This window comes from Amblyraja radiata, chromosome 22, assembly GCF_010909765.2.
Source record: "Amblyraja radiata isolate CabotCenter1 chromosome 22, sAmbRad1.1.pri, whole genome shotgun sequence".
Lineage (NCBI taxonomy): Eukaryota > Metazoa > Chordata > Chondrichthyes > Rajiformes > Rajidae > Amblyraja > Amblyraja radiata.
Genome location: NC_045977.1, coordinates 11,726,806 through 11,751,621, shown reverse-complemented (window position 1 = coordinate 11,751,621; position 24,816 = coordinate 11,726,806). Strand labels below are relative to the sequence as shown.

Below are 24,816 nucleotides of genomic sequence, written 5' to 3'. Positions count from 1 at the left end.
TTCCACAGATTCACAACTCTGGGTGAAAAGGTTTTTCCTCATCTCAGTCCTAAATGGCCTACCCCTTATTCGTAAACTGTGACCCATGGTACTGGACTCCCCCAACATCGGGAACATTTTTCCTGCATCTAGCCCATCCAAGGATCAGGATAGTGAAACAGCTTGGGTACAGATAGAGAATAACAAGGGGAAAAAAACACTAGTGGGTGTAATTTATAGACCTCCAAATAGCTGTGACGCTGTTAGTCAGAACATAAATCTGCAAATAGTTGACGCATGTAAAAAGGGAACTGCTGTAATCATGGGGGACTTCAATTTTCATATTAATTGGGCAAACCAAACTGGGCAGGGTAGACTAGAGGAAGAGTTTATAGAATGTATTAGAGACGGGTTCCTAGAACAGTATGTCACAGAACCGACAAGGGGGGAGGCAATCTTGGATCTGGTCCTGTGTAATGAAGCAGGATTAATTAAAAATGTCATAGTTAGGGACTCGTTGGGAACAAGTGACCACAATATGGTCGAATTCCATATTCAAATAGAAGGGGAGCAGGTTGAAACTCAGGCTAGGGTGCTTAGTCTAAATAAGGGGGATTATGAAGGTATGAGGACTGAGCTGATCAAAGTTGACTGGGATAGCAGACTCAAGAATAAGACGGTACATGAGCAGTGGTGTACGTTTAAGGATCTACTGTATAACCTTCAAGAAAAATTTATTCCTATGAAGAAAAAAAGGGGTAAGGGTAAGAACAGTCAGCCATGGCTCAGTAAAACTATAAAGGATAGTATTCGGCTGAAGGCAAGGGCATATAAGGTAGCCAGAGATAGTGGGAGGGTAGAGGATTGGGAAGCATTTAAAGGTCAGCAAAAAATAACTAAGAGATTAATTAAGACGGGGAAAATAGACTATGAAAGGAATTTAGCGAACAACATAACTAATAGTAAGAGTTTTTATAGCTATATAAAAAGAAAAAGGGTGGCTAAGGTGAACGTTGGTCCATTGGAGGGTGAGACTGGAGAGTTGTTGGTGGGGAACATGGAAATGGCAAAGGCATTAAACGAGTATTTTGTATCAGTCTTCACCATAGAAGACACAAAAAATATTCCAACGCTGGATAAACAGGGGGCGGTAGGAATGGAGGAGCTAAATACTATTAAGATCACCAAGGAGGTGGTATTAGGGAAATTAATGAGACTGAAGGAGGATAAATCCCCTGGGCCTGATGGATTACATCCAAGGGTCTTGAGGGAGATAGCGGTGGGGATTGTGGATGCATTGGTGATAATTTTCCAAAACTCCCTGGAGGCAGGAACGGTCCCAGTGGATTGGAAAATGGCCAATGTAACACCTATATTTAAAAAAGGAAGTAAACAGAAGGCGGGTAACTATAGACCGGTTAGTCTAACATCGGTGGTGGGTAAAATGTTAGAGACAATTATTAAAGAAACACTAACGGGGCACTTGGATAAACATGACTTCATCGGACAGAACCAGCATGGTTTTGTGAAGGGGAAGTCCTGTTTAACGAATCTGCTCGAATTCTTTGAGGAAGTAACAACCCGGGTGGATAAAGGGGAACCGGTGGATGTGGTATACTTGGACTTCCAAAAGGCTTTTGACAAGGTGCCACATAAGAGACTATTGCTAAAAATAAAAAATTATGGGATTGGGGGTAATATATTAGCATGGGTAGAGGATTGGCTAACAAATAGGAAGCAGAGAGTGGGGATAAATGGTTCATACTCGGGATGGCAACCGGTAACTAGCGGGGTTCCGCAAGGGTCGGTGCTGGGACCCCAGTTGTTCACAATTTATGTAAATGATTTGGAGGAGGGAACCAAGTGTAATATATCAAAATTTGCGGACGATACAAAAATGGGAGGAAAAGTAGGGGATGAGGAGGATAGGAAGAGTCTGCAAAAGGATATAGATAAGCTAGGTGAGTGGGCAACAACTTGGCAGATTAAATTTAATACTAATAAATGTGAAGTCATTCACTTTGGGGAAAAAAAATGATAGGGCAAGTTATTTTCTAAATGAGGAGGAGCTGCGTTGTAATGCAACGCAAAGGGATCTAGGGGTATTAGTACATGAATCACTAAAAGTTAGTATGCAGGTGCAGCAAGCAATCAGGAAGGCCAATGGAGTTTTGGCCTTTATTGCTAGGGGGATTGAGTATAAAAACACGGAGGTCTTGCTGCAGCTGTACACAGTATTAGTGAGACCACATTTGGAATACTGTGTACAGTTCTGGGGTCCATACTTAAGAAAGGATGTACTAGCCCTGGAGGCAGTGCAGCGAAGGTTTACAAGATTAATTCCTGCAATGAGGGGATTGACATATGAGGAAAGGTTAAGTAGGCTGGAACTCTACTCTTTGGAGTTTAGAAGAATGAGAGGCGATCTCATTGAAACATATAAGATCGTGAGGGGCCTTGATCGGGTGGATGCACCGAGGATGTTCCCAATGATCGGGGAAACTAGAACTAGGGGACATAGTTGCAGAATAAGGGGGGGCTCTTTTAAAACTGAGATGAGGAAGAACTTCTTCACCCAGAGGGTGGTTAATTTATGGAATTCACTGCCCCAGGGAGCAGTGGAAGCAGAAACGTTAAATATATTTAAGTCTAAAATAGATGGTTTTTTAGCTGCCAAGGGGATAAGGGGCTACGGGGAGAGGGCAGGGATATGGACCTAGGTATGGTTAGTATAGTAAGACCTGAGTGATCTCCTGGACAAGTGTCGATCGCCTGGATTGGGGTCGGAGAGGAATTTCCCGGATTTTTTTCCCGAATTGGACCTGGGTTTTTATCCGTTTTTTTGCCTCCCCCAGGAGATCACGAGGTTCTTGGGGTGGAGAGGGGTGATAGCGGTATAAAGGGGAGGGTAGTGTCTTGTGTTCTGTGTCTTGTGTCTACTGTTTGTGGGTAAGTGTGTCTGTTTAGTGTTCAGCCATGAGCGAATGGCGGTGCGGGCTCGACGGACCTGGTGGTCTACTCTCGCACCTACTTTCTATGTTTCTATGTTTCTAATCCCTTAAGAACTTTATATGTTTCCATAAGATCCTACAGGTAGATGGGCTCTACATTGATGTTGCTGATTTGCATTGAAAATACTTGCTTGGTTTCCTTGGTTACCAATCAGGTATTAACATTTGAAATTGTTGTCCAACGAAGATGTAATAGTATGTTTTTCCTGAAGTACTGCCCAAACCCTCCAAATTAATTTGTATTAGAACTAGAACTTACCATATCGACCCATCTTTGAGCTTTGTTCAACTATGCAATTAAAAAAGTAAATTTTCTTGCAATAGTGACAATTATGGAGACCTAATGTGGGGAGAGTGGGTTTTGAGTATGTTGTGACAAAGATGCAGTGGGCAGGAAAGTTATCACATGCAGCAACAGATAGACTTAGTGGCCAAAGTAAAATGTATTTAAGATAATTGTTTGTGAGGTGTCAATTATTTTTCATTTGAAGACCTCTTGAACCTGTTTCTTCTGTTCTTGGAGAGCAAGAATTTCTGTAAATGTAGGATCTGGCCAAATAAACAATTAATGTAATTGAGAATGCTGAAGAACTAGATATTGAATCACTGGAGGAAGCAAAAATGTGAATCTATTGATTCTGTGAAAGATTGCTCCTGTTTTGCTTGTTCTGCATTATTTTTCTAACTACTCGAGCAATGGTTGGTTAAGCCTGTGGTTCTTGATTTGTCATCTAAAAGAAAAAATATATATATATTTGATGTAGGGCCTTGAATCCACTTGCTTATAAATATCATGTAACAAGCTACACTTGTTACGACTGCCATTAAGTGCCGCTACTTTGGTTACTGCCAACAATTGCACAATTGTGGGATCTCAATTAATCCAAATAATTGGAGATAATCGGGCATTTTGTAACATGTCAATAAATAGGCAGCATTCTAACAAGGTACAAAGTTATTCTTGCATCTTCCATTTTCTGCTGGTGAGGGTGTATCTGAGTAGATTTTTCTAATCGTGTTGGGACAGCTAACTCAGTGTCGCATAGATTCATCAGTGTTGTTAATGCTTGGGTATTTTAAATTGTAAAACATCCAGAAGAGAAAGGTTTCACCTGTGGTATTTAGAGCTTGCGAAAAGTTACTTTTTTTGTTGTTGTCATTATTCAGTCATTTAGATCAATTGCCATTTTTATGTTTCTGGGAATGTAGTACGGTCATCTTCAGCGAACGCATTCTGTATGTAATTGCTGCTTGCGTGAATTTTGAGTTTGAAAATGATACCAGTAGTTTTACTTCTATATTAAAAGCTGCCATTTTAATTGGATGCATGGTAATGAAAAAATATGATTCCTCTCCCTTTAATCAAAAGCAGTTAATTATTAAGAAAGGTACCCACCCGTCATTATGTAACTTTACATTTTAAAATAGATTCCATTCTATATTGAGTTTTTATATGGAACAGGAAAAAAAGGTGTGATGAGTGGTACCAAAATAATTTGACTTTACTAATTTTGAGGCATGGTAAAATCTTAAAAGGAAAATATACTTTTGTCACAAATAGTTATTTATATTCATTGTGGAAATGGGTTGCCAGAGTTTCAATTTACTCATTTTGTTAATATATATAAACCACAACAGTTGACCATTTTACAAGGTTTAATGCATATTTGCTATCTGAAAATAAAGATTACCGATTCAGATTTTATGGTGAGTTGTGAAATTACGATGCTATTTTCTCTGGAGCAGTACAACAAAATGATATGAACATTTGTTCTGTAACATGCCACTCTGGAAGAAAGTTAAATAGAGATGAATGCTGTCATCCTTTAAGTGAAAAGAATGTGCTAACATTGAGATCACTGAGGGACAAAATGAAGCCAATGCGGTCAACACTCAAATTGATTCAAATGTTGACTTCATTGCATTTGTTGTGTTCTAAAGTAATGTGTTGTGCACGGCAGCAATCCTCAACTTGTCCCAATGATTCTCTGCAAGCTATTGCTCTTTCATCAGTTTCCTTCTCATCTTGCAAGATAAGTTCATTGTCCCATAATACTTCCATTGACACATCATGACCAATTACGTTGATAATGATAACAAACTGGAGCATTGCCTTGAGTAAAGGCCAATGATTAAGAAAATGCTGGGGAGCAACTAAAATAAATTTTGGATTCCCTCCATTAAACTTCAGGATTTTATTTGTTTACCAGAGCTTTGGGTCATGGTCTGCAATGTGGTTTGAAATAAAAGCAGAACATTCCAAAAACAATCAGCAGGCCAAGCAATTTATGGTTAATGCTTTGGGTTCAAGACATCAATCAATCAATCAATCAATCAATCAATCAATCAATCAATCAATCAATCAATCAATCAATCAATCAATCAATCAATCAATCAATCAATCAATCAATCAATCAATCAATCAATCAATCAATCAATCAATCAACCAACCTTTATTGTCATCTTGCAAAGCAACAGTTGTACAGTGCAAAAAGAGAAGACGTTTCCCAGGGAATACCGGACGGAGCATTGCACATAAAACGTAAACATTTCACACATAAAATAAAAACAATAAACATTTTGCCAGAACTGGAAAATAGAACAAATAACCTAGTTTTCAGTAGCAAACATGATGAGGGAAGGATGGGTAAACAAAGGGAATATCCTTTATAGGGTGAGACCATTCTAAGAAATAGTTAGAATGATTCTAAATATAGTAGTCATTCACTATTATTATATTCTAATAGTCATGACTACTTGGTATAAAATAGTACTAAATACTATTAATAATATTAAGAAATAATATTACTTTTTTAGAATAGTAGTGTGAAACACATTATGCTTTTCATCTGTGGTTTAATGATTTTGATCATTTTCTTTTACCCTTTTTGTATTAATTTCTCTCTCCATTTTTAATATAATGATGGTGCACAACTTTTTTTAAGGGGGTAGGTAGAATTATAATTAGGCCATGTCTAAGAAATTTATTTTGGCCAAACCATTCAAAAATACATGGAAGTTAAGTGTTTTATTTTAAAATTTATTTTCTTCATTCCTTCCTTTTGGGGGATTTGGAACGACTTGTGCTTGTTACAGGAAGCTTGACATGTTTTCTCCCTGAAGATAGACAAAAAATGCTGGAATAACTCAGTGGGACAGGCAGCATCTCTAGATAAAAGGAATGGGTGACGGTTCAGGTCGAGATCCTTCTTCAGACTGAGAGTCAGGGGAGAGGGAGACACAAAGATATGGAAGGGTACGGTGTGAAAACGAGAGATCAAAGGGGACGAAGTTCAAGGAAAATGTAGAATAGATCATTGTTAGCTAGGGAAAGGTGAAAACAAAACGTCACCCATTCTTTCTATTCAGAAATGCTGCCTGTCCCACTGAGTTACTCCAGCATTGTGAATCTATCTTCGGTGTAAACCAGCATATGCAGTTCCCTCCAACACATGTTTTCTCCCTGTCTGCCCTCAAATACCACTGCACCTCAAGTTTAGGTGTCTTTCTCTGATGAGAGTAGAATGTGAGAAGGAGGCAGGAGCAAGGATTATTCGTAATCTTTATGGCCATTGTGGCTGCTCTTGCTCTGTAGAAGACTGTTTTGAATTTGAATTTAAACTGGCAAGACTCCCCTGTCCCTACCAGTATTGTACATTAGTGTTAAGAATAACTGACATCATAATTAAATTTGGACGTAGGCTTAGATTGGAGGATTGGGCCAAACTTGATGGTGCGGGCTAACAAACACCTGCCATTCTGTCCTTGGGTTTGGCATTTACTTGTCCTTGGCCTTTTGCCTGTTGAAGTCATTTACTGCTTCATTTAAGGAGTTTGGCACCATGCTACAACTTGTGGTAAGCTGGTAGCTGTGTCAGCTAGCATGGCAGGTAGTCAGGTATGTCTGAAGCAGGACAGCAAGGGTAAGACATGCTCAAGGGCCAGACACACCCATCCAGGCTACATGCCATGTTTGTAGTTTTCTCTTTTAATTTCATATATGGCACCATTTGTATAGTATGTGCTTATTTGCCTTTGCCATGTACTTATCTATTCCAACTGTGTACTTGATTACTGTCACCTTCTTGACCAAAACCTTTCCAACTGCATAAACCAATGTATCAAATTATTTACATTTATTTTTAATCCTCTTACATTTTATTGTTCCAAATCTAGAGAGTGCTTTGTGGTAGTTTATACTAGTTCCCAACAAATGCAGTTTGCCAGGTCTAATTGCAAGCAATTGCTGTTGTGCTATTATTACAGTACATTATGTCTGAAATATTTTAAACTCCCAACTGGTGAAAGATTATTAGTGAGAAAGTGCTTGTAGTATAGGAAGAGCATATGATTTTAAAATTACTCAAGGATTACCTAATCAAAATAATAAGAAATTAATATTTTTTAAAGACACAGGGATATATGCTTATAGGTATGGCAGGGACTATATTTTATCAAATAATTTAAATTAATAGGTGACGTATGTTTGAGTTTGTAACTTAAGTTTTAAAACAGTTGTGAACTTTAATTAGATTAATCAATGACCACTCTTCAGCAAGGCTGTGGGCAGACACATACCAATAGGTATTGGCCTGCATTTAAAGGTAGACAAAAATGCTGGAGAAACTCAGCGGGTGAGGCAGCATCTATGGAGAGAAGCAATAGGCGACGTTTCGGGTCGAGACCCTTCTTCAGACTGCATACTTGGGTAATTCCTAACATTTTCCCATGCAATTTTCATATTTACATGCAAAACGCAAAAATCCCATAATTTGCTATCGCTCATTTATGGTATATTTCAAGAATGTGCTCTATTATATGCTCTGTGATTTTGAGGCAATAAGGTAAGTTTTGGATAATTTACCATCTTAATCACGTTAAAATGAGTATAAAATAAGTTTTAACCATATTTTTAAATAATTCAAAACATTAAAATATTCTTCTTTAGTTCAATCACAGATAGTAATGGACAGTATCTTCACTGGCCATCAAAATATTTATTTTCAGTTATTTTGTGGCTTCTGCTTATTCTGTATGTGATAGTATTTATGCACTCAAGAGCCTGCTGCTTCGTAAGACCTTACCTTTGGCAATCAGACTAATTTATAATACTGGCATATATTCTGGAATCTATGCTGATGGCTCACCATTAACTGCAGCAAGTGATGTTTTGTTTGGAAAATGTTGTTAGCCATTGTATTCACCACAAATAAAGTACCAGAAACGTTCCAGTGCAAATCCGTGCCTTCCATTTTTAGAATTTCCATTTTTCTACTTCTGCACTAGTGACAATAATTGAGCCCATTTCCAGTTAGTACTATTCTATCATTCTAATTTTAGCCTTTTCTATTTTATGTCAGCCCACTCTGTGGGTGGATGGCAAACACCAGTGTTACATGAATGTGTAGAAATTAGACTCAATTTGTAATAAGCCCTCAAAGCATTGCCAGTAGAGCAAAACTTCCTTATGTCTTTGTGAGCTATATCTCGCTTCCTATCTGCCAGGACAAGTGACTGATGAGGTTTCATAACTTAGTTTCATAATTATTTGATTTCGCTCTGGAAAAATAATTTAGGTACTGTACAGTCCCATTAAAGGAGTTTAGAAAGTTGATGCATGTATCACCTATGAAACTATCATTATTTCCCGAGCTTCTGTGAAGAAACTTCCTGTGTTAAAATCAAGTGGGACTTCAACTGATTCATCATAGACTATATTTGACCACACAAATGATTTGTGATTTCTCGAACATCCGCTGGGTGAAAACATTTATTTCCATCTCCACCCAGAATGACTGATCACATATTTTAAGACCCTACCCCCCTGCTGCAAAATCTGTAAAAAATCGTGTATGTTTTCAACGAGTTGATCTCTCACTTTTCTAGTATCAGAGCAAATGTCCAAGCTGCGTAATCTGTTCTCAAAGGACAAATTCTCCACATCTCAGAAATCCATCTGGTCAGCCTTTGTTGCACTCCTCTCTATCAAGAATATGTATTTAGATGGGGAAACACAATATTACAGCTGTTGTTAAGGGCGTATATAATTGCAACAAGCTAACTTTACTCTTGTAATCTCTTGCCATTCAGAAAAATATTATTTTTGTTCAATTAAGTTAGAATATGCGTACATTCCAATTTTAATATCCTCGTCCATCTGCCTGAAACTATTCTGCACTCTCCTCACAATCCGCACTGTTATGTATTGTATTGTGAACAAACTTGTATATAAAGTGCCCTCCATTATGTTTGGGACAAAGACCCATCATTTATTTATTTGCCTCTGTACTCCACAATTTGAGATTTGTAATAGAAAAAATCACATGTGGTTAAAGTGTGCATTGTCAGATTTTATTAAAGGGTATTTTTATACATTTTGGTTTCACCATGTAGAAATTACAGCTGTGCTTTTACATAGACCTCACAGCTGATGACAGAAGAATTCTCTCTATAATAAAGAAAAATCCCCAAACACCTGCCCTACAGATTAGAAACACTCTTCAGGTGTGGATTATCAGTGACCATTGTCCGCAGAAGACTTCATGAACTGAAATACAGAGGCTACACTGTAAGATGCAAATGACTGGTTAGCCACAAAAATAGGATGGCCTGGTTACAGTTTGCCAAGAAGTACTTAAAAGAGTAACCACAGTTTTAGAAAAAGGTCTTGTGGACAGATGCGACAAAGATTAACTTATATCAGAGTGATGGCAAGAGAAAAGTATGGAGGAGAGAAGGAACTGCCCAAGATCCAAAGCATACCACCTCATCTGTGAAACACGGTGGTGGGGGGTGTTATGGCCTGACCATGTATGACTGCTGAAGGTACTAGCTCACTTATCTTCATTGATGATACAATTGATGATGGTAGTAGCATAATGAATTCTAAATGTGTAGACACATCCTATCTGCTCAAGTTCAAACATGCCCCAAAACTCATTGGCCGGCGGTTCATTCTACCGCAAGGCAATGATCCCAAACATACTGCAAAAGCAACAAAAGAGTTTTTCAAACCAAGTCAATCACCTGATCTGAACCCAATTGAGCATGCCTTTTATATGCTGAAGAGAAAACTGAAGGAGTCTAGCCCCCAAAACAAGCATCAGCTAAAGATGGCTGCAATACAGGCCTGACAGAGCATCACCAGAGAAGACACCCAACAACTGGTGAGGTCCCTGAATCGCAGACTTCAAGCAGTCATTGCATGCAAAGGATATACTAATCAAAATAATAAGCATGACTACTTTCATTTACATGACATTGCTGCATCCCAAACATTATAAACCTGCCCTGAAAGTGCCCTGAAATGGGGGCACTGTATAAACACTGCTGTAATTTCTACATGGTGAAACCAAAATGTATAAAAATGGCCTTTATTAAAATCTGACAAATTTTTTTCTATTACAAATCTCAAATTATGGAGTACAGATGCAAATAAATAAATGATGGGTCTTTGTCCCAAACATTATGGAGGGCACTGTATTGTACGTGCTCCAATCGTATAAATCATTAACAGTCTTGTCTCCTGCACCAAACTCTGTGACACCTGACAAGTCACAGGTTCCTATTCATGCCTTTCATACCTTGACTCCACACTATCCCCCTTGGTCAAATCCCTTCCCACCTATGTTCTAGACACCTCAGACGCTCTCCGCCGCCTCCGCGCATTCCACTCTCTAGGCCCTCACCCCCTCATCTTCACCATGGACGTCCAGTCACTCTACACCTCCATCCCCCACCAGGATGGCCTCAAAGCCCTCCGGTTCTTCCTCGACCAGAAGAGCAACCTATACCCAGCCACTGACACTCTCCTCCGCCTAGCGGAGTTGGTACTCACCCTCAACAACTTTACGTTTGACTTCTCCCATTTCCTCCAAACACAAGGCGTAGCTATGGGCACACGCATGGGCCCCAGCTACGCCTGCCTCTTTGTCGGGTACGTCGAACAATCCTTGTTCAATACGTACCAGGGCCCCATCCCCGACCTCTACCTCCGTTACATTGACGACTGCTTTGGGGCCACCTCCTGCACCCACACACAAACTGACTGACTTCATCCACTTCACCACCAACTTCCATCCGGCACTCAAATACACCTGGACCATTTCCGACACTTCCCTACCATTCCTTGACCTCACCATCTCCATCGCAGGGGATAGACTTCTGACCGACATACACTACAAACCCACTGCCTCACATGGCTATCTGGACTACACGTCTTCCCACCCTGCTCCATCCCCTACTCCCAATTCCTCCGCATACGCCGCATCTTCTCCCAGGATGAGACGTTCCACACCAGGGCATCGGAAATGTCCTCGCTCTTCAGGGAACGGGGATTCCCCTCCTCCACCATAGATGAGGCTCGCACCAGGGTCTCTTCCATACCCCGCAACACTGCTCTCTCTCCCCATCCCCGCACTCGCAACACGGGCAGAGTCCCCCTAGTCCTCACCTTTCACCCCACCAGCCGGCAAATACAACAAATCATCCTCCGCCATTTTCGCCACATCCAACATGACCCCACCACTCGCCACATCTTCCCATCTCCCCCCATGTCTGCCTTCCGCAAAGACCGCTCCCTCCGCAACTCCCTTGTCAATTCTTCCCTTCCCTCCCGAACCACCCCCTCCCCGGGCACTTTCCTTTGCAACCGCAAGAAATGCAACACCTGTCCCTTTACCTCCCCCCTCGACTCCATTCAAGGACCCAAGCAGTCGTTCCAGGTGCGACAAAGGTTCACCTGTATCTCCTCCAACCTCATCTACTGCATCCGCTGCTCTAGATGCCAGCTGATTTACATCGGTGAGACTAAGCGGAGGTTGGGCGATCGTTTCGCCGAACACCTCCGCTCAGTCCGCAAGAACCTACTTGAACTCCCGGTGGCTCAGCACTTCAACTCCCCCTCCCATTCCCAATCCGACCTCTCTGTCCAGGGTCTCCTCCATTGCCAGAGTGAGCAACACCGGAAATTGGAGGAACAACACCTCGTATTCCGCCTGGGTAGTCTGCGTCCGGCGGGCATGAACATTGAATTCTCCCAATTTTGCTAGCCCTTGCTGTCTCCTCCCCTTCCTTAACCCTCGAGCTGTCTCCTCCCATCCCCCCGCCCTCAGGCTCCTCCTCCTCCCTTTTTCCTTCCTTCTCCCCCCCCCCACCCCCACCCCCTATCAGTCTGAAGAAGGGTTTCGGCCCGAAACGTCACCTATTTCCTTCGCTCCATAGATGCTGCTGCACCCGCTGAGTTTCTCCAGCATTTTTGTGTACCTCCTATTCATGCCTTGTTGTTTTATCTGTTCATTTACTGGCATGGACTGATTACTGATTATCCCAGTCCCATGTGCTCTAACCTCTCATTTGGCACTCCATTGAAGGTTTGCTGAAGGACCAAATACAACAGTTCTTCCTCCTTATCTATTCTAGTTAAGATTAAAAAATGCTAGTTGATTTGTCAAACATTTTTTTCTTTTCACTATTATCACTATTTTGCAAATTGCCCCACTAGCACTTTTGCAATGCTTATTGGGTTTTCTCTCCATTGATATCAGTCTAATTGGTATGCACATTTACCGTATAGTTTTCTCTTCCACCTCTCAAGTTGTGGAATTACATTTGCTATCTATTCAATCTGTGTGAACGGCTCTGGAGTCGATGGAATTTGATAAGATGACAACCCATGCATCCATTGTCTTCACAGCCATTACTTTCCAAACCTTGGAATACTGGTCACAGGTCCTGAAGGTTCTGTTGGCTTTCAGTCCCATTATTTTCTTCTCTTTGCTTTCATGATGTTCATTTCTTCCTGCCCCTCATACATTCAAGAAGTGTTCATTTCTGCTTTTTCTTGTAGGCTTTTTGTGAAATATTTATGTCTCTAGATACTTTATCCTATCTCAGATTTTCTTTTTACATATCTATAGAAACTTTAAAAATCTGTTTTGCGATCCTTGCTAGATTACTTTCGTATTCCACTTTCCCTTTTTGCCTGTCAAAGCCTTGATCCTTCTTTAGTGACGACAATATATGCCAGATCCCTAAAATGAATGGGAATAAGTTGACGGGGAAAACAATATCTGACATACTTTGAATTTATCCTGTGTACAATTACAGTTTATTTGATTTCCCTAGTCTGTATCTAAATTAAGGTATTCTTTGATTGCTGCAAGGCCTTTTTATAGGTCTGGGGTCCTGTTGATAAATCCCAACGGCTATTGTCTTCGCTCTTGGTGGGTGGCTCTCCTGATTAAGTGTAAATTGAGCCAATTTCCTGCTCGGTACTCATGGTACATTTAATCATTATGAAAATCGAAACACAGGTGTAAAATTTCTGTTAAAGGCCTGAAATGTTGAACTATCTTTTCTCTGGTCATCTGGCTAACTGTCTATTTTTAAAATCTTTTTTTATTTTGCAAGCTGTTATTGTGTGCCAAGTAATTTGAAACCTTTCAAAGTATGTTCAATTATTTTTGAAAAATGTGCAATTTATTTCAAATATGTCACACACTGTACATCGGAAATTCTGTTTTATATACATCATTCTGAAATGACAAAATACTGTTCCATTTTTATCCTCAATGTGATACAAGTCGACAAGCTTTTCTCCAGTGATGCTGCCTGACCCGCTGAATTTTCTGTCTATCTTTGGTATACACCAGCATCTGCAGTTCTTTCTTTTTACTGTATTATAAACCTCTTAATAGAGAAATTAATGCCTGGTAAATTACAGCATTATGTACCTTAATAATCTACACTAATCATTTTGTGAAATGCCCATATGAAATTTATCAGTTATTGATTTGTATTCTGGCAAATTTTGCAACCACATCTATAGTGCATTTGGATTCATACTGTAGTGTATTACATAACTCAGCCAGTCTAATAGCATAAAAAACTGTTAAACATCCCAGAGAATCTTTTGGATCAAACATTTCTCTGGAGAAAATTACTGATTGGTAAGCGTGTAATTTATTTCTGGTCTTTTCCATTTGAAATCTATCTAGTTGTTGCCACATCTCAGGTGCAATACTAGTATGATGTCATAAATATGGAAATAGGAAAAAGCAATCTATCCATGACCATAATTTATGCTACATTGTGGTAGGAAGCTAAAGAAGAATGACCAGTTTCACTAATTTAACCATTGTGTTCCGGTAACTCTCCAGAAGAAGAAACGTTTTAATTACTCATTTTGCTTAACGATGAATCATCAGAGCCTTTTGTAGACTTAAAATAACTCAAAGCTAAAATAAAATCTGTTAATAAGAGCAGTGGGACATTCAATGAGATATGTAATGATTTTTATTATTGGGCTTTAGTCTTTGTTAAGATGTTATTTAATCCGAAGTATATTTGAATGTCCTTGCCTGTGAGTTGGCACAAAGACATTATGAAATCCTAATGGATTTTTTTTTGGCCTTCCCAATGTAAATCATTGATCTATATGTTCATGTGATAGAAGCAGAATTAGGTCATTTGACTCATCAAGTCTACTCCGCCATTCAATCATGGCTGATATATTTCTCCTAACCCCACTCTCCTGCCTTCTCCCCACAGCCCATAACACCTGCACCAATCAAGAATCTATCTATGCCTTAAAAATGTCCATTGACGGCATCCACAGCCTTCTATGGCAGTGAATTCCACAGATTCACGATCCTTTGACTAAAGACATTTCTCTTCGTCTCCTTCCTAAAGGAATGTCCTTTAATTCTGAGGCTATGACCTATAGTCCTAGACTGTCCCACTAGTGGAAATGTCCTCCCTCCATCCACTCTATCCAGGACTTTCACTCTTCAGTATATCTACTAGTTGAGAAAGTTTACTGGATAACCATTTTAATCCATCATAATTGTTTATCAGATGTCATGCCAGAAAGACTAGTATCCTTTCCAAACTTCAGGACTTGGGAAAAAAAAAACTTGTGGTCAAAGAAGTAGTTTAGAAACATTGTCACTCCTGTAATTTATAGGATACATTATGGGAATTCAATAAAAAAACTAGGATGATTATTCTTCTATGTAAGACTGCATCTGGAGTATAGTGTACGGTATTGGTCTCTGTTTTTATGGAAGGGTATTATTGCGTTGAAAGCAGTTCAGAGAAGAAGAGTCTGAAGAAGAGTCTTGACCTGAAACATCACCCATTCCTTCTCTCCAGAGGTGCTGCCTGTCCCGCTGAGTTACTCTTGCATTTTGTGTCTGTCTCAGAGAAGATTTACTAAACTGATTAATGTAAAATAATGGAAACATTAGGCAAGCTAGCTTGCCTCCACTGGAGTTCAGTAAAGCAAGAGGGGACTTGACTGAAACATGTAAGATCCAGAGGGCTCGTTGACAGGATGCGTGCAAATATGTTTTCCCTTGTAGGAGAATCTAGATCAAGAGGCTGCTCGTTTAAGACAGAAACAGATTTTTTCTTTCCCTCAGGGGGTCATGAGCTTTGCAAACTCTTTTCCTCTTGGTGGAGGCAGAATCTTTGAGAATTATTTTAATATAGAGAGACTGCATTTCAATAAGCAATGAGCTGAACAAAGGTTATCACAAAGAATTGTAAAGTGGAGGATACAGTCAGTTCAGCCACAATCTTGTTAACATAAAGGAGCTAACGAGGGATTGAATGGCTAAAGGGCTTGTCCCACCAGCATGCGATTGCATGCGTCTAACGCGACCAAACGTGGTGGTTTGAGGCGTACGGCCTCGCGGGACCGGTCCCACATCCAACTGCGGAGCCGTCTGGAGTTGTGCAGGGTTGGTCCCGACATCATACTCGCCAATCAGCTGGGCAGGAGGCGGGCCGACTGAATTTGGACGTCGCACGGCGTCGGGCGCTTACGTCATCACGCAACGGCACGCCGGGTGGTGATGTCATCGCGCAATGCCACGCGCTAGGCATACGCCGTCAAGACGCTGCATACGGCATCAAGATGCGTACGCTCGTCAAGGCGCTGCGTACGGCCTCAATGCGGCTGCGGGCCGACAGGCCGTTGTCACGCGGAATTTTTGGACAGTGTCAGTTTTTCGTAGCCCTGCGCGATGTCAGGACCAGCCCCGCACAACTCCATACGGCTCTGGCGATTGAAGTGGGACCGGCCCCGCGAGGCCGTACGGCTCAAGCGACCACGTTAGGTCCTAGTCGCATGCTGGTGGGACAGACCCTTTACTCCTGCGCCTATTTTTTTTGTGCTTACAACACAGCATCTAATCTCCAAGAATGTTCAGTAGATTGCAATATACGAATGAATAGATAATCTGCTTTCTTGATTGGTATATCTGTGCGTAAAGTGACACGTCTGGAACATGCTGGCGTGCGATGTCTACTTTCTTAAATGTACATTTTATGATTTGAAGGAAACAAGAATCGGATGCATTCATATTTACTTATGGAATGGTTTTAACCTGAGATTGGAGAGTCATTTGCCTTGAAAGTTGATTTCCTTTGGTGTACTTGCTTTGGTATTTCCCCCACAAATATTTAAGGAAATACTATATCTTTCCAAACAATACTGTACACTAAATCAGAAGCTGTAGAATTGTGAAAAGAAACATGCAGAATTCAAAGTTGCTTCTTCATTGCTGCAATGATGGCTGGGATGTGAGTCAATGCTTAAAAAAAACCTCCCCACTTCTGTCACAATCCAAGAGCAGAAAGATTGCCGATGAGGTGGGAGAAACTGGATTATTGGGGAAACTGCTTTGTGAACCTCACTTATACAATCGTCTACCCCAAGCCACAAAGAGATGTGGGTTGAACAAGGACTGGTTGCAGCATAGAGCACAACATTAATTGGCACAGCAACTACGATCAATCACTGACTAAAGCAAAGCGAATCCAGTCAAAACAGGCCAATATATACCCAGGAGCAAGATATCAGTATTACAGTGAATAGCTTTCAATTGCCTCCTCAATTCCTTACCCCCATGCATTGATATTTAGTTATATTGAATGAACAGCTAGGGTTCACTTTCTGCCAGCAGTGGAGGAAAGGTACAGTGGGCGCAGGCAAAGCTTGACTGGGACAAGGTGAATTATGCATTGGAGCACCGGCCCAATTTCACAATGTGTGCCTTTCACCCAGAAATATTAATTAATGCAAACTATCCAGTAAAAACTGCATTGCTAATATAGAAAACGTATTACTTAAATGGATCCAAATTTTATGTTGATGTTCAAAAATGTGTCAAAATATAATACATCTTACACTGAATGTTGTACACTTTATCCATTATCTGTGCACTGTGGGTGGCTTGATTGGATACATTTATATGCTTTAATTCTTCTTTGACGATAACACACAAAGAAAAGATTTTCACTATTCCTCAGCACATGTGACAATAAGAAACTAAACAAAAAAATCATTGTAGAAGAATAGTTGCAAATCTGAATATTTATATTTTTAAATTGGCTTTCACACATTTTTGGTTGCTAAATGGATGCTGTGTTTCGGCTGCATTTCGCAGTCCCTCAGGATCAGGATGATCGGTTTCCACTCATGTTTTGTGGGTTCTGAGACTAATGTAGGAATGCAAATTCTTCCACAACTGTTGTGTTTGATATCTGATGGCTGAGTCTGTGGGCTGGTGAACAACTTCTACCCTTTTACAGAGAGATTCTGACTGACCCTTCTTTGTTATTTTTGTAATATAAAAATGGAGAGAAGGGAAGTGCAGGGAACAAGCCAATATATCATGATGTCTGGTAATTCCCTATTTTTCTGCTCTCTTCCCCCTGTCATCTGACAACCATTTTTTCTCTGTAACTGCACCCACATGTCCATTCCAATCCTTTTAAGATCATATTGTAAGCACAATGCTAATCTCTAATGTGAAAAGGTTCTGTCAGTCCTAAATCTGGGCAAGTAGATCAGTCACACAGGCGTAGCGTGGGAGCAAAGCACTGAATGTCCTACTTTGAAGTGTCATTGGCATCTTAATGGGGAGTTTACTGCTCTTTTAACTGAGTGGATTGTACTGTAAAAATGAACCTGTGCTAAGGATTTGGGCACAAAATTGTTCAATTTAATTTTTCAGTGGGTGATATATTGATAAAGCATGCAATAATGAATAATCTTGGTCAAATCAGTTATATGTGTTTTTAAGCATAAGTGGGTGCAAATTCCGTTTCTTGGCATAGTGTTTTTGCAGTCGACATTTGTTTGTTCAAAATTGGAGCCAATTTCACAAATTCATCATTTTAGTTTTATGGTAAACTGAAAAGGAAAGAGTTCATTATAAGTGTGAACTATGTGCATTGATAAATGTCAGAATATATCAATAATAATATTTGTTTGTTATTTTGATTTATTGTAATGTATTATTTTGATATTTTATTTTGAGATGTAATTTCTGTTTGCTCCTCGTGAACTGATCAGCTATTTTCTGTTTCCATTTTCTCATTTTAGATAACAGTGATCTAATTGCTTGCACTGTTGTTTCGAAAGACATCGGTCAAGTACATCGGTTCTTGGCTGTAGATGTTTATCAAATGAGCCTGGTGGAGCCTGAAAACAAACGGCTTGGATGGGGAGTGGTAAAATTTGCAGGTTTGCTTCAGGTAAAGGAGATAAATGAGGAAGAAGAATGTTTGACCTATTCATTGCATATTTTCTCAAGCCAATCTGACCTCTGCTGCTATTATTTTGGCAAATCAGGCATCAATTATAAGCTGCTTGGATCTCAACACACCTTGAATTTCCGCTCGTATGTTAGTAAGCCTGTCCTGGGCCCAGCACATTGTTGGAATTGCAAGGAAAGGTTTGCAAATTTGAACGGTGCATAATGAAAGAGGCTGCAGAAAATGGTTTGCAATACCCCGGCCCAACACGGGCACTGACCTCCCCACGATCAAAGGGATCTACAGGAGGCAATGCCTCAAGAAAGCAACTAATACCATCAAAGTCACGCACACACACACTGGTCACCCTCTCTTATCACTGCCATCAAGGGGCATGGGGAAGAAGATACAGGAGCCTGAGAACTGTTACTTCCAGGTTCAAAAACAGTTTCTACCCATCAACCATCAGCTTTTAGAACTTTTTTTTTGCACTATCATGGTCTTGTTTGCTTAGAATAACTGACTTTATTGAGTCAAAGAGGGGTGCCTGAATACATTGTTAGAATTCTGGCCTACTGGTATGCCCACCAGACTATGCAAATAAAATGGGGCAATAGGGTCTCAGCCCCATTTGGGGTTAGCAATGGTGTTAGACAAGGGGGAATTTTGTCCCCAGTCCTTTTTAATCTATATATTGATGATCTGTCTAAACAATTGAAAGCCTGTAACACTGGGTGCGTGATTGGTAATATTTTAGTGAACCATATTATGTATGCAGATGATCTTGTGGTCTTTAGTCCATCTAGCGCTGGTCTCCAGCAGCTCCTTACTATATGTTCCGTGTATGGTGTGGAACATGACATTAAATATAATGCTAGTAAGAGTGCTGTTATGGTCTGTAGAACCAAAGAGGATAAATGCCTAAAATATCCTGTTTTTAAATTGTCTGACAACAATCTTAGTGTCTGTAATAAGATAAAATATCTAGGGCATATTATTACAGAACAAATGACAGATGATGAGGATATTTATAGGCAACGACGCATGCTGTATGTACAGGCAAATATCCTCTTGCGTAAATTTGGTGCATGTGCAGATGTGGTGAAGATGTCGCTATTTAGAGCATGCTGCACACCCCTCTACACTGCGCACCTGTGGTCGAACTATTTAAAGACAAGTATGCAGAGACTAAAGGTGGCATATAACGATGCCATGAGAACACTGCTAAGGCAACCTAGATGGTGTAGTGCCAGTAATATGTTTGTGGCTGCAGGAGTCAGTACTTTAGAAGCTATCTTAAGACACCACATGTATAAATTCATTTGCAGGATAAATGACTCTAAAAATGTGCTTATTGTGGCCTTGACAAACATAAGGGTTAGCACTACACGCTACGAATCCCAGTTGTGGAGACACTGGTATCGTTGTCTTGTTGTAGGACATTGATCATCTTTTAATCTGGATTTTTAACTTAAGTATTGTGGGTTTTTGTTAAATATAAATTATGATGTGATATACCATGATTTTATATATATTTATGATATTTGATATGCAATGCATTTTTAATGTAATGTTGCCCCTTGTCTGGACCTTGAGTCTGTAATAAAGTTTATTATTATTATTATTATTATTATTATTATTATTTATAGTTGTTGCATCTAATGTTGCAGCAAGTTAGAATTTCATTGTTCCAGTTAATTTCCAATGAATATGACAAATAAATTATCTTAATGCTTGAGAACCAAATTCTGGTTTGGTAGGTCTGTTTTGAATTTGCGTCAAACTTCGAGAGAACCATGGAGATAAATGGCAGATATAAATAAACAGTAGCACCCATTTCCGTGGCCACATTATGCTGAAAAAGAAAACTTTTGCATAACAGTTGAATTACAATATTAAACTCATTTTTAATTCCTGTTTTTCTTTTGTAGGATATGCAGGTGATGGGAGTTGAAGATGACAGCAGGGCTTTAAACATAATCATCCATAAGCCTGCATCCAACCCTCATGCAAGACCCTTCCCAATTCTCCAGGCAACGTTTATCTTTGCTGATCATATCCGCTGTATCATCGCAAAGCAGCGATTAGCAAAGGGGCGCATTCAAGCGCGACGTATGAAGATGCAACGAATAGCAGGTTAGGATCTTTTTCTAAGCATGCTTGGGCAATCGAATGCATGGCTAGTTACCAGGGAAAGTTCGACAAGTTTAAAATATATTGTTATGATACCTCCATTTTCGCTTGATACATCCCACCTTCAGATTGTTTATTGAGTTTGCCAGTTAATTTGTCCTTTTAATGCTAAACTTGCTGTTCCTTTTATTGCAATGGTTTTTTACACTGCGCTATTGTTATTGTGTTTAATGTTACCATAAAATGTCACCAGTCTAAATGCAACGAAAGGAAAAGCAAAGATATGCATTTATTATTGAATGTCATTGACAGCCCTGAAGCATACCAAAGTTTATTTTTTAAATCATTTACTCAACATTAATTGGGAACTATGCAGCAAGACTTTGATAATTTTTCCTTTGGGCTGGTGAAAGTGAGAGTTGTTGCACTGTAACACAATGCACTTAAATCTGGAGAGGCCGAATGACTGAGGACAATGAGTAATAAAAGCTGTCAATAGAGCTGTAATGTTTCTTGTTGGTAATTTTCAATGCAGTGGGCCTAAAACTTGCTGCATTCTGCAGAAAATAATTGTTTAACTAATTCTGGTTATTCTTATGACAAAACATACATTAATCAGGGGAATATGTGGAGTTCGAACCTGAAATGGTTTATCATTTTAAAAGATAATTTGGCATATAACACAAACATCAAAAAAAATGCACAATCAGATTGAATACATTTTTACAATTCACTTTGCTGTAAACCAAAAAATGGCAAGTCAATTGCAGATGGATTTATTACAGCTGTTGATATCTTCACTTAAAAAATGACAACTTATAGCTTATAAATTGTATAAGTGGTATATTTAAGCATTAAAATTATTTTTATGTTTATTAGTTTTCTAACTATTCAATACATTTATTATATTCTAGTACTATTGGATCTTCCTGTGCAAACATCCTCAGAAGTTATGGGTTTTGGACATGGCTCACCTTCTTCAGCCCATCATCTTCCTTTTAGGTTCTATGACCAGTCTCGCCGAGGTGTCAGTGATCCTACAGTTCAACGCTCAGTGTTTGCATCGGTTGATAAGGTTCCAGGTAACGTTGAATAATTTTTTCATAAAATAAACACATATTGTGCAAAATTATCGTGTAGCTATAATCACACTTATCGTGTAATTATTGTGTAACTAACACGTCTGCGGTCCTTGAACAAGAAGTACTATGTGAGACTATTTTTTTAAATATAAATATCTACCTGAGTAATATGGAATACTGTATCCTCAATGTCCAAGGGCACATGTCTATATCAGTGAACAAATACAATTTAAAATAAAGAAAGGTATAAAATTCTCATCCATGACCACATCAAACTAGAAATAATTTGTTTTGGTTACATCAGTCTATTGTATGTAAACTTCTAATTAATTCTCCAGCCATGTTAGAGCTACAGTGCTTTTATATTTGTGATAATCTGAGCATTTTGAAGGTAAACATAAAAATGTATTTAGTTATTGGCAAACATTGAATATTTGATTTAGATGTTTAGTTCACTTTAAATCATTGACACCATCAGTACATTGATTATTTAACGTCCAAAGGCTCCAGGGACTTGTCAAGTACAAATTTCCTTTTAATGATGTTGCCTTGCTATACGCTTGTTATTACTTTGGGTATAACATTACCAAACCACATTAATATAATTTCTCTCAAAAATAGGCCTGTAATTCATATTGCTGTGGGATGTTTCCAGTAGTTATAGTAACATGCTTTAATCTCCCCCTACCCGCCCAATCTAAATTGTTCTCGCAATCAGTTCCTCCTCCTACTGCCCTTGATCCTTGCGAGCTTTGGCCTTTATATCTGAAGGAGTATCTCAGCCAATGTATCTTGTATAAACTCAATTGACCAACATGGCTTTTGAGGCTCATTGTAGATCCTGCCCTGTGTACATTTCTCTTTCTATTTCTACTTATGTGACAGATCTTAACAATGAAGATTTTAAATGTTCTAATTAGTAGTGCAAGTAATATTATTGATATAGTTAGAAGCCATTTCAATTCTCGACAAAGCACTTTTGTTGATTGAGTGTCATATTTACATTTCAAAAACTTAACATTAATTGAAAATTGAACCCATTGATCAAGGTTACTCTCACAGCTTCATGGTGCTTCGACAAGATTGTTTCAGTGTTTCAGTCAGTGTTTAATGTCTTAATGGACTTTATTGTTGGCTTCCATTGTTCCATGCTCTGAAACATTATTGTAACTCATGCCATAATGTGCACCGTTCCATTCTCCCATCTCCTCTTTGCTGGACTGTAGTCACTCTTACTTTCAGAAATGTGTGAATTTTAAAATGTTTACCCTTGCATTTAATCTCTCCATGGCAATGCCTGACTAATCGCTAAAGAATGTCAGTGCTCCTCCTATTCTGCCTTCTAGCTCATATCCAATGTAGTACAATGACTCGGGTGCCTTTTGGCAAATTTTGGGTTAGCTGTTTGGTTGAGCTGTTCCCAGATTCTTATACTATTCCAAGGCCCAGTAAGGAGTTAAATCCTGTTTCCACGATCCATCCTCCTCGCATCACTACTGTTCATTCCCAATGCGACTGTTCCACATTGTCAATCTAGTCCAGATCTAAACTATTTCGACATTTATGTACCATTGCAGCTGGACTATTGATTGCCATGGCATTGCCTTCCATTAACAATGTATAGCATTTTGGTTATGAATACTGATGCTATCCAATATAGACGATAGGCACAAAAAGCTGGAGCAACTCCGTGGGACAGGCAGCATTTCGGGTCGAGATCTTTCTTCAATATAGAGGAGTGTTGGATTGATTATTACAGATGGTTCATACAAGCACTCCATTTTCCCTGAGGGTCTTATGATCTCATGACCAGGCATCAGCAATTAAAAAAATATCTGACTTGGGCCAGGCCATTGATTTTCTCTATTACAATGGGAACTGCCCATAGAGCTATTGAGGCCTTGGTTTGTACTAGGGATATCCTCAGAGTAAATATATTACTCATAAACCTTGTTATAGTTTGTATGGACTGGCACCAGGTATTCAGTTCTGATTGCCACAAGTAAGTATTTCAAGCAGTTCATAATTCATAGTCCTGTTATCAATCAGTATCAAACAACTCTGCCCTTTCCCTTTTGAGTTTGTTATCAGTCTTCTGACTTGTGATCCTTTCCATTCTCAGAAATATTCACAGACTATTAACCATCTCTATATGTGGCTATCTCCAGATGTCAGTTGAGAAAAACACACACTACATTATTCTATTCTTTGACAGTCTTTTTAACCCTTTGACTAACACACACTCAGAAGCTATTACCCACTGTATCTTTTCTCAACTTCTTACGCACTCTTCCTTTGACCCCTTTCTTGAGTAATCCTCCTTGTCTCTGAAGCCTTTCACATAATTTCGATCTTCCTCCACCCTCCAGTTCTTTGATCTCCAGTTCCACCCCACCCCTCTGCCTTTGGGCAAATGTGTACTTACTCAGCTGTGATTTGGCCTCCGCACCTGATCCCAGCCAGGCTTCAACCTCCCAGCCTGGCCCGGTTCCCATTTCTGACCATGTTCTGGCAGCATTCTAGAGCCGTTCCCCAACATACTTAAGTCATGCATCTGGCATCATTCCTCACAACATGCTCCCTAAATATCTGACCACGTTCCTTGCCATGATGAAAGCGACACAACACCAGACAAAACACTGCAACAATTTCTCAACCGGTTCTGTCAGCCTTCCCAATCTTACAGCACCACCAATTCACTCCTCTGTAACCCCCATCAAACTCTAATTTCACCCTACTCAAGAACCACATGGCAGCACCTGTTGCACATTTAGTTTTCTTCTAGAAGGAAGTTAAGTCTCCCATCTTTCTGCACAACCTCAGTCTTTGGATGTTGAATAGTAAGAAAAGGAGTATATGGAATAGCTACAGAGATATATTGTTAATTAGTAAACGAGCGGGAGACAGGAAGATAATTTAAGTGCATAACAGAAAAAATGAAGATGTAACAAAGATAAATAAAGCAATGACTACACGAGACAGAACAAAGGCAATCTTTAAAAAAAAAGGAATTAAAGACAAATCAAGAGTTTAATGGGGTGATGTCAAAAGAGAACTTTTTGTCG

General features: G+C 39.5%; 1 protein-coding gene across 1 annotated transcript in view; it reads left to right on the top strand.

Moving 5' to 3' along the window:
* The window catches only part of clec16a (C-type lectin domain containing 16A), a 209,533-nt gene that overhangs the window by 145,922 nt on the left and 38,795 nt on the right, over positions 1 to 24,816 (top strand). The window contains exons 28-30 of the mRNA XM_033040308.1: positions 18,385 to 18,536; positions 20,468 to 20,672; positions 21,584 to 21,751. Of these exons, the coding sequence (XP_032896199.1) occupies positions 18,385 to 18,536; positions 20,468 to 20,672; positions 21,584 to 21,751 (525 nt within the window). The remainder of the gene's footprint in view (positions 1 to 18,384; positions 18,537 to 20,467; positions 20,673 to 21,583; positions 21,752 to 24,816) is intronic.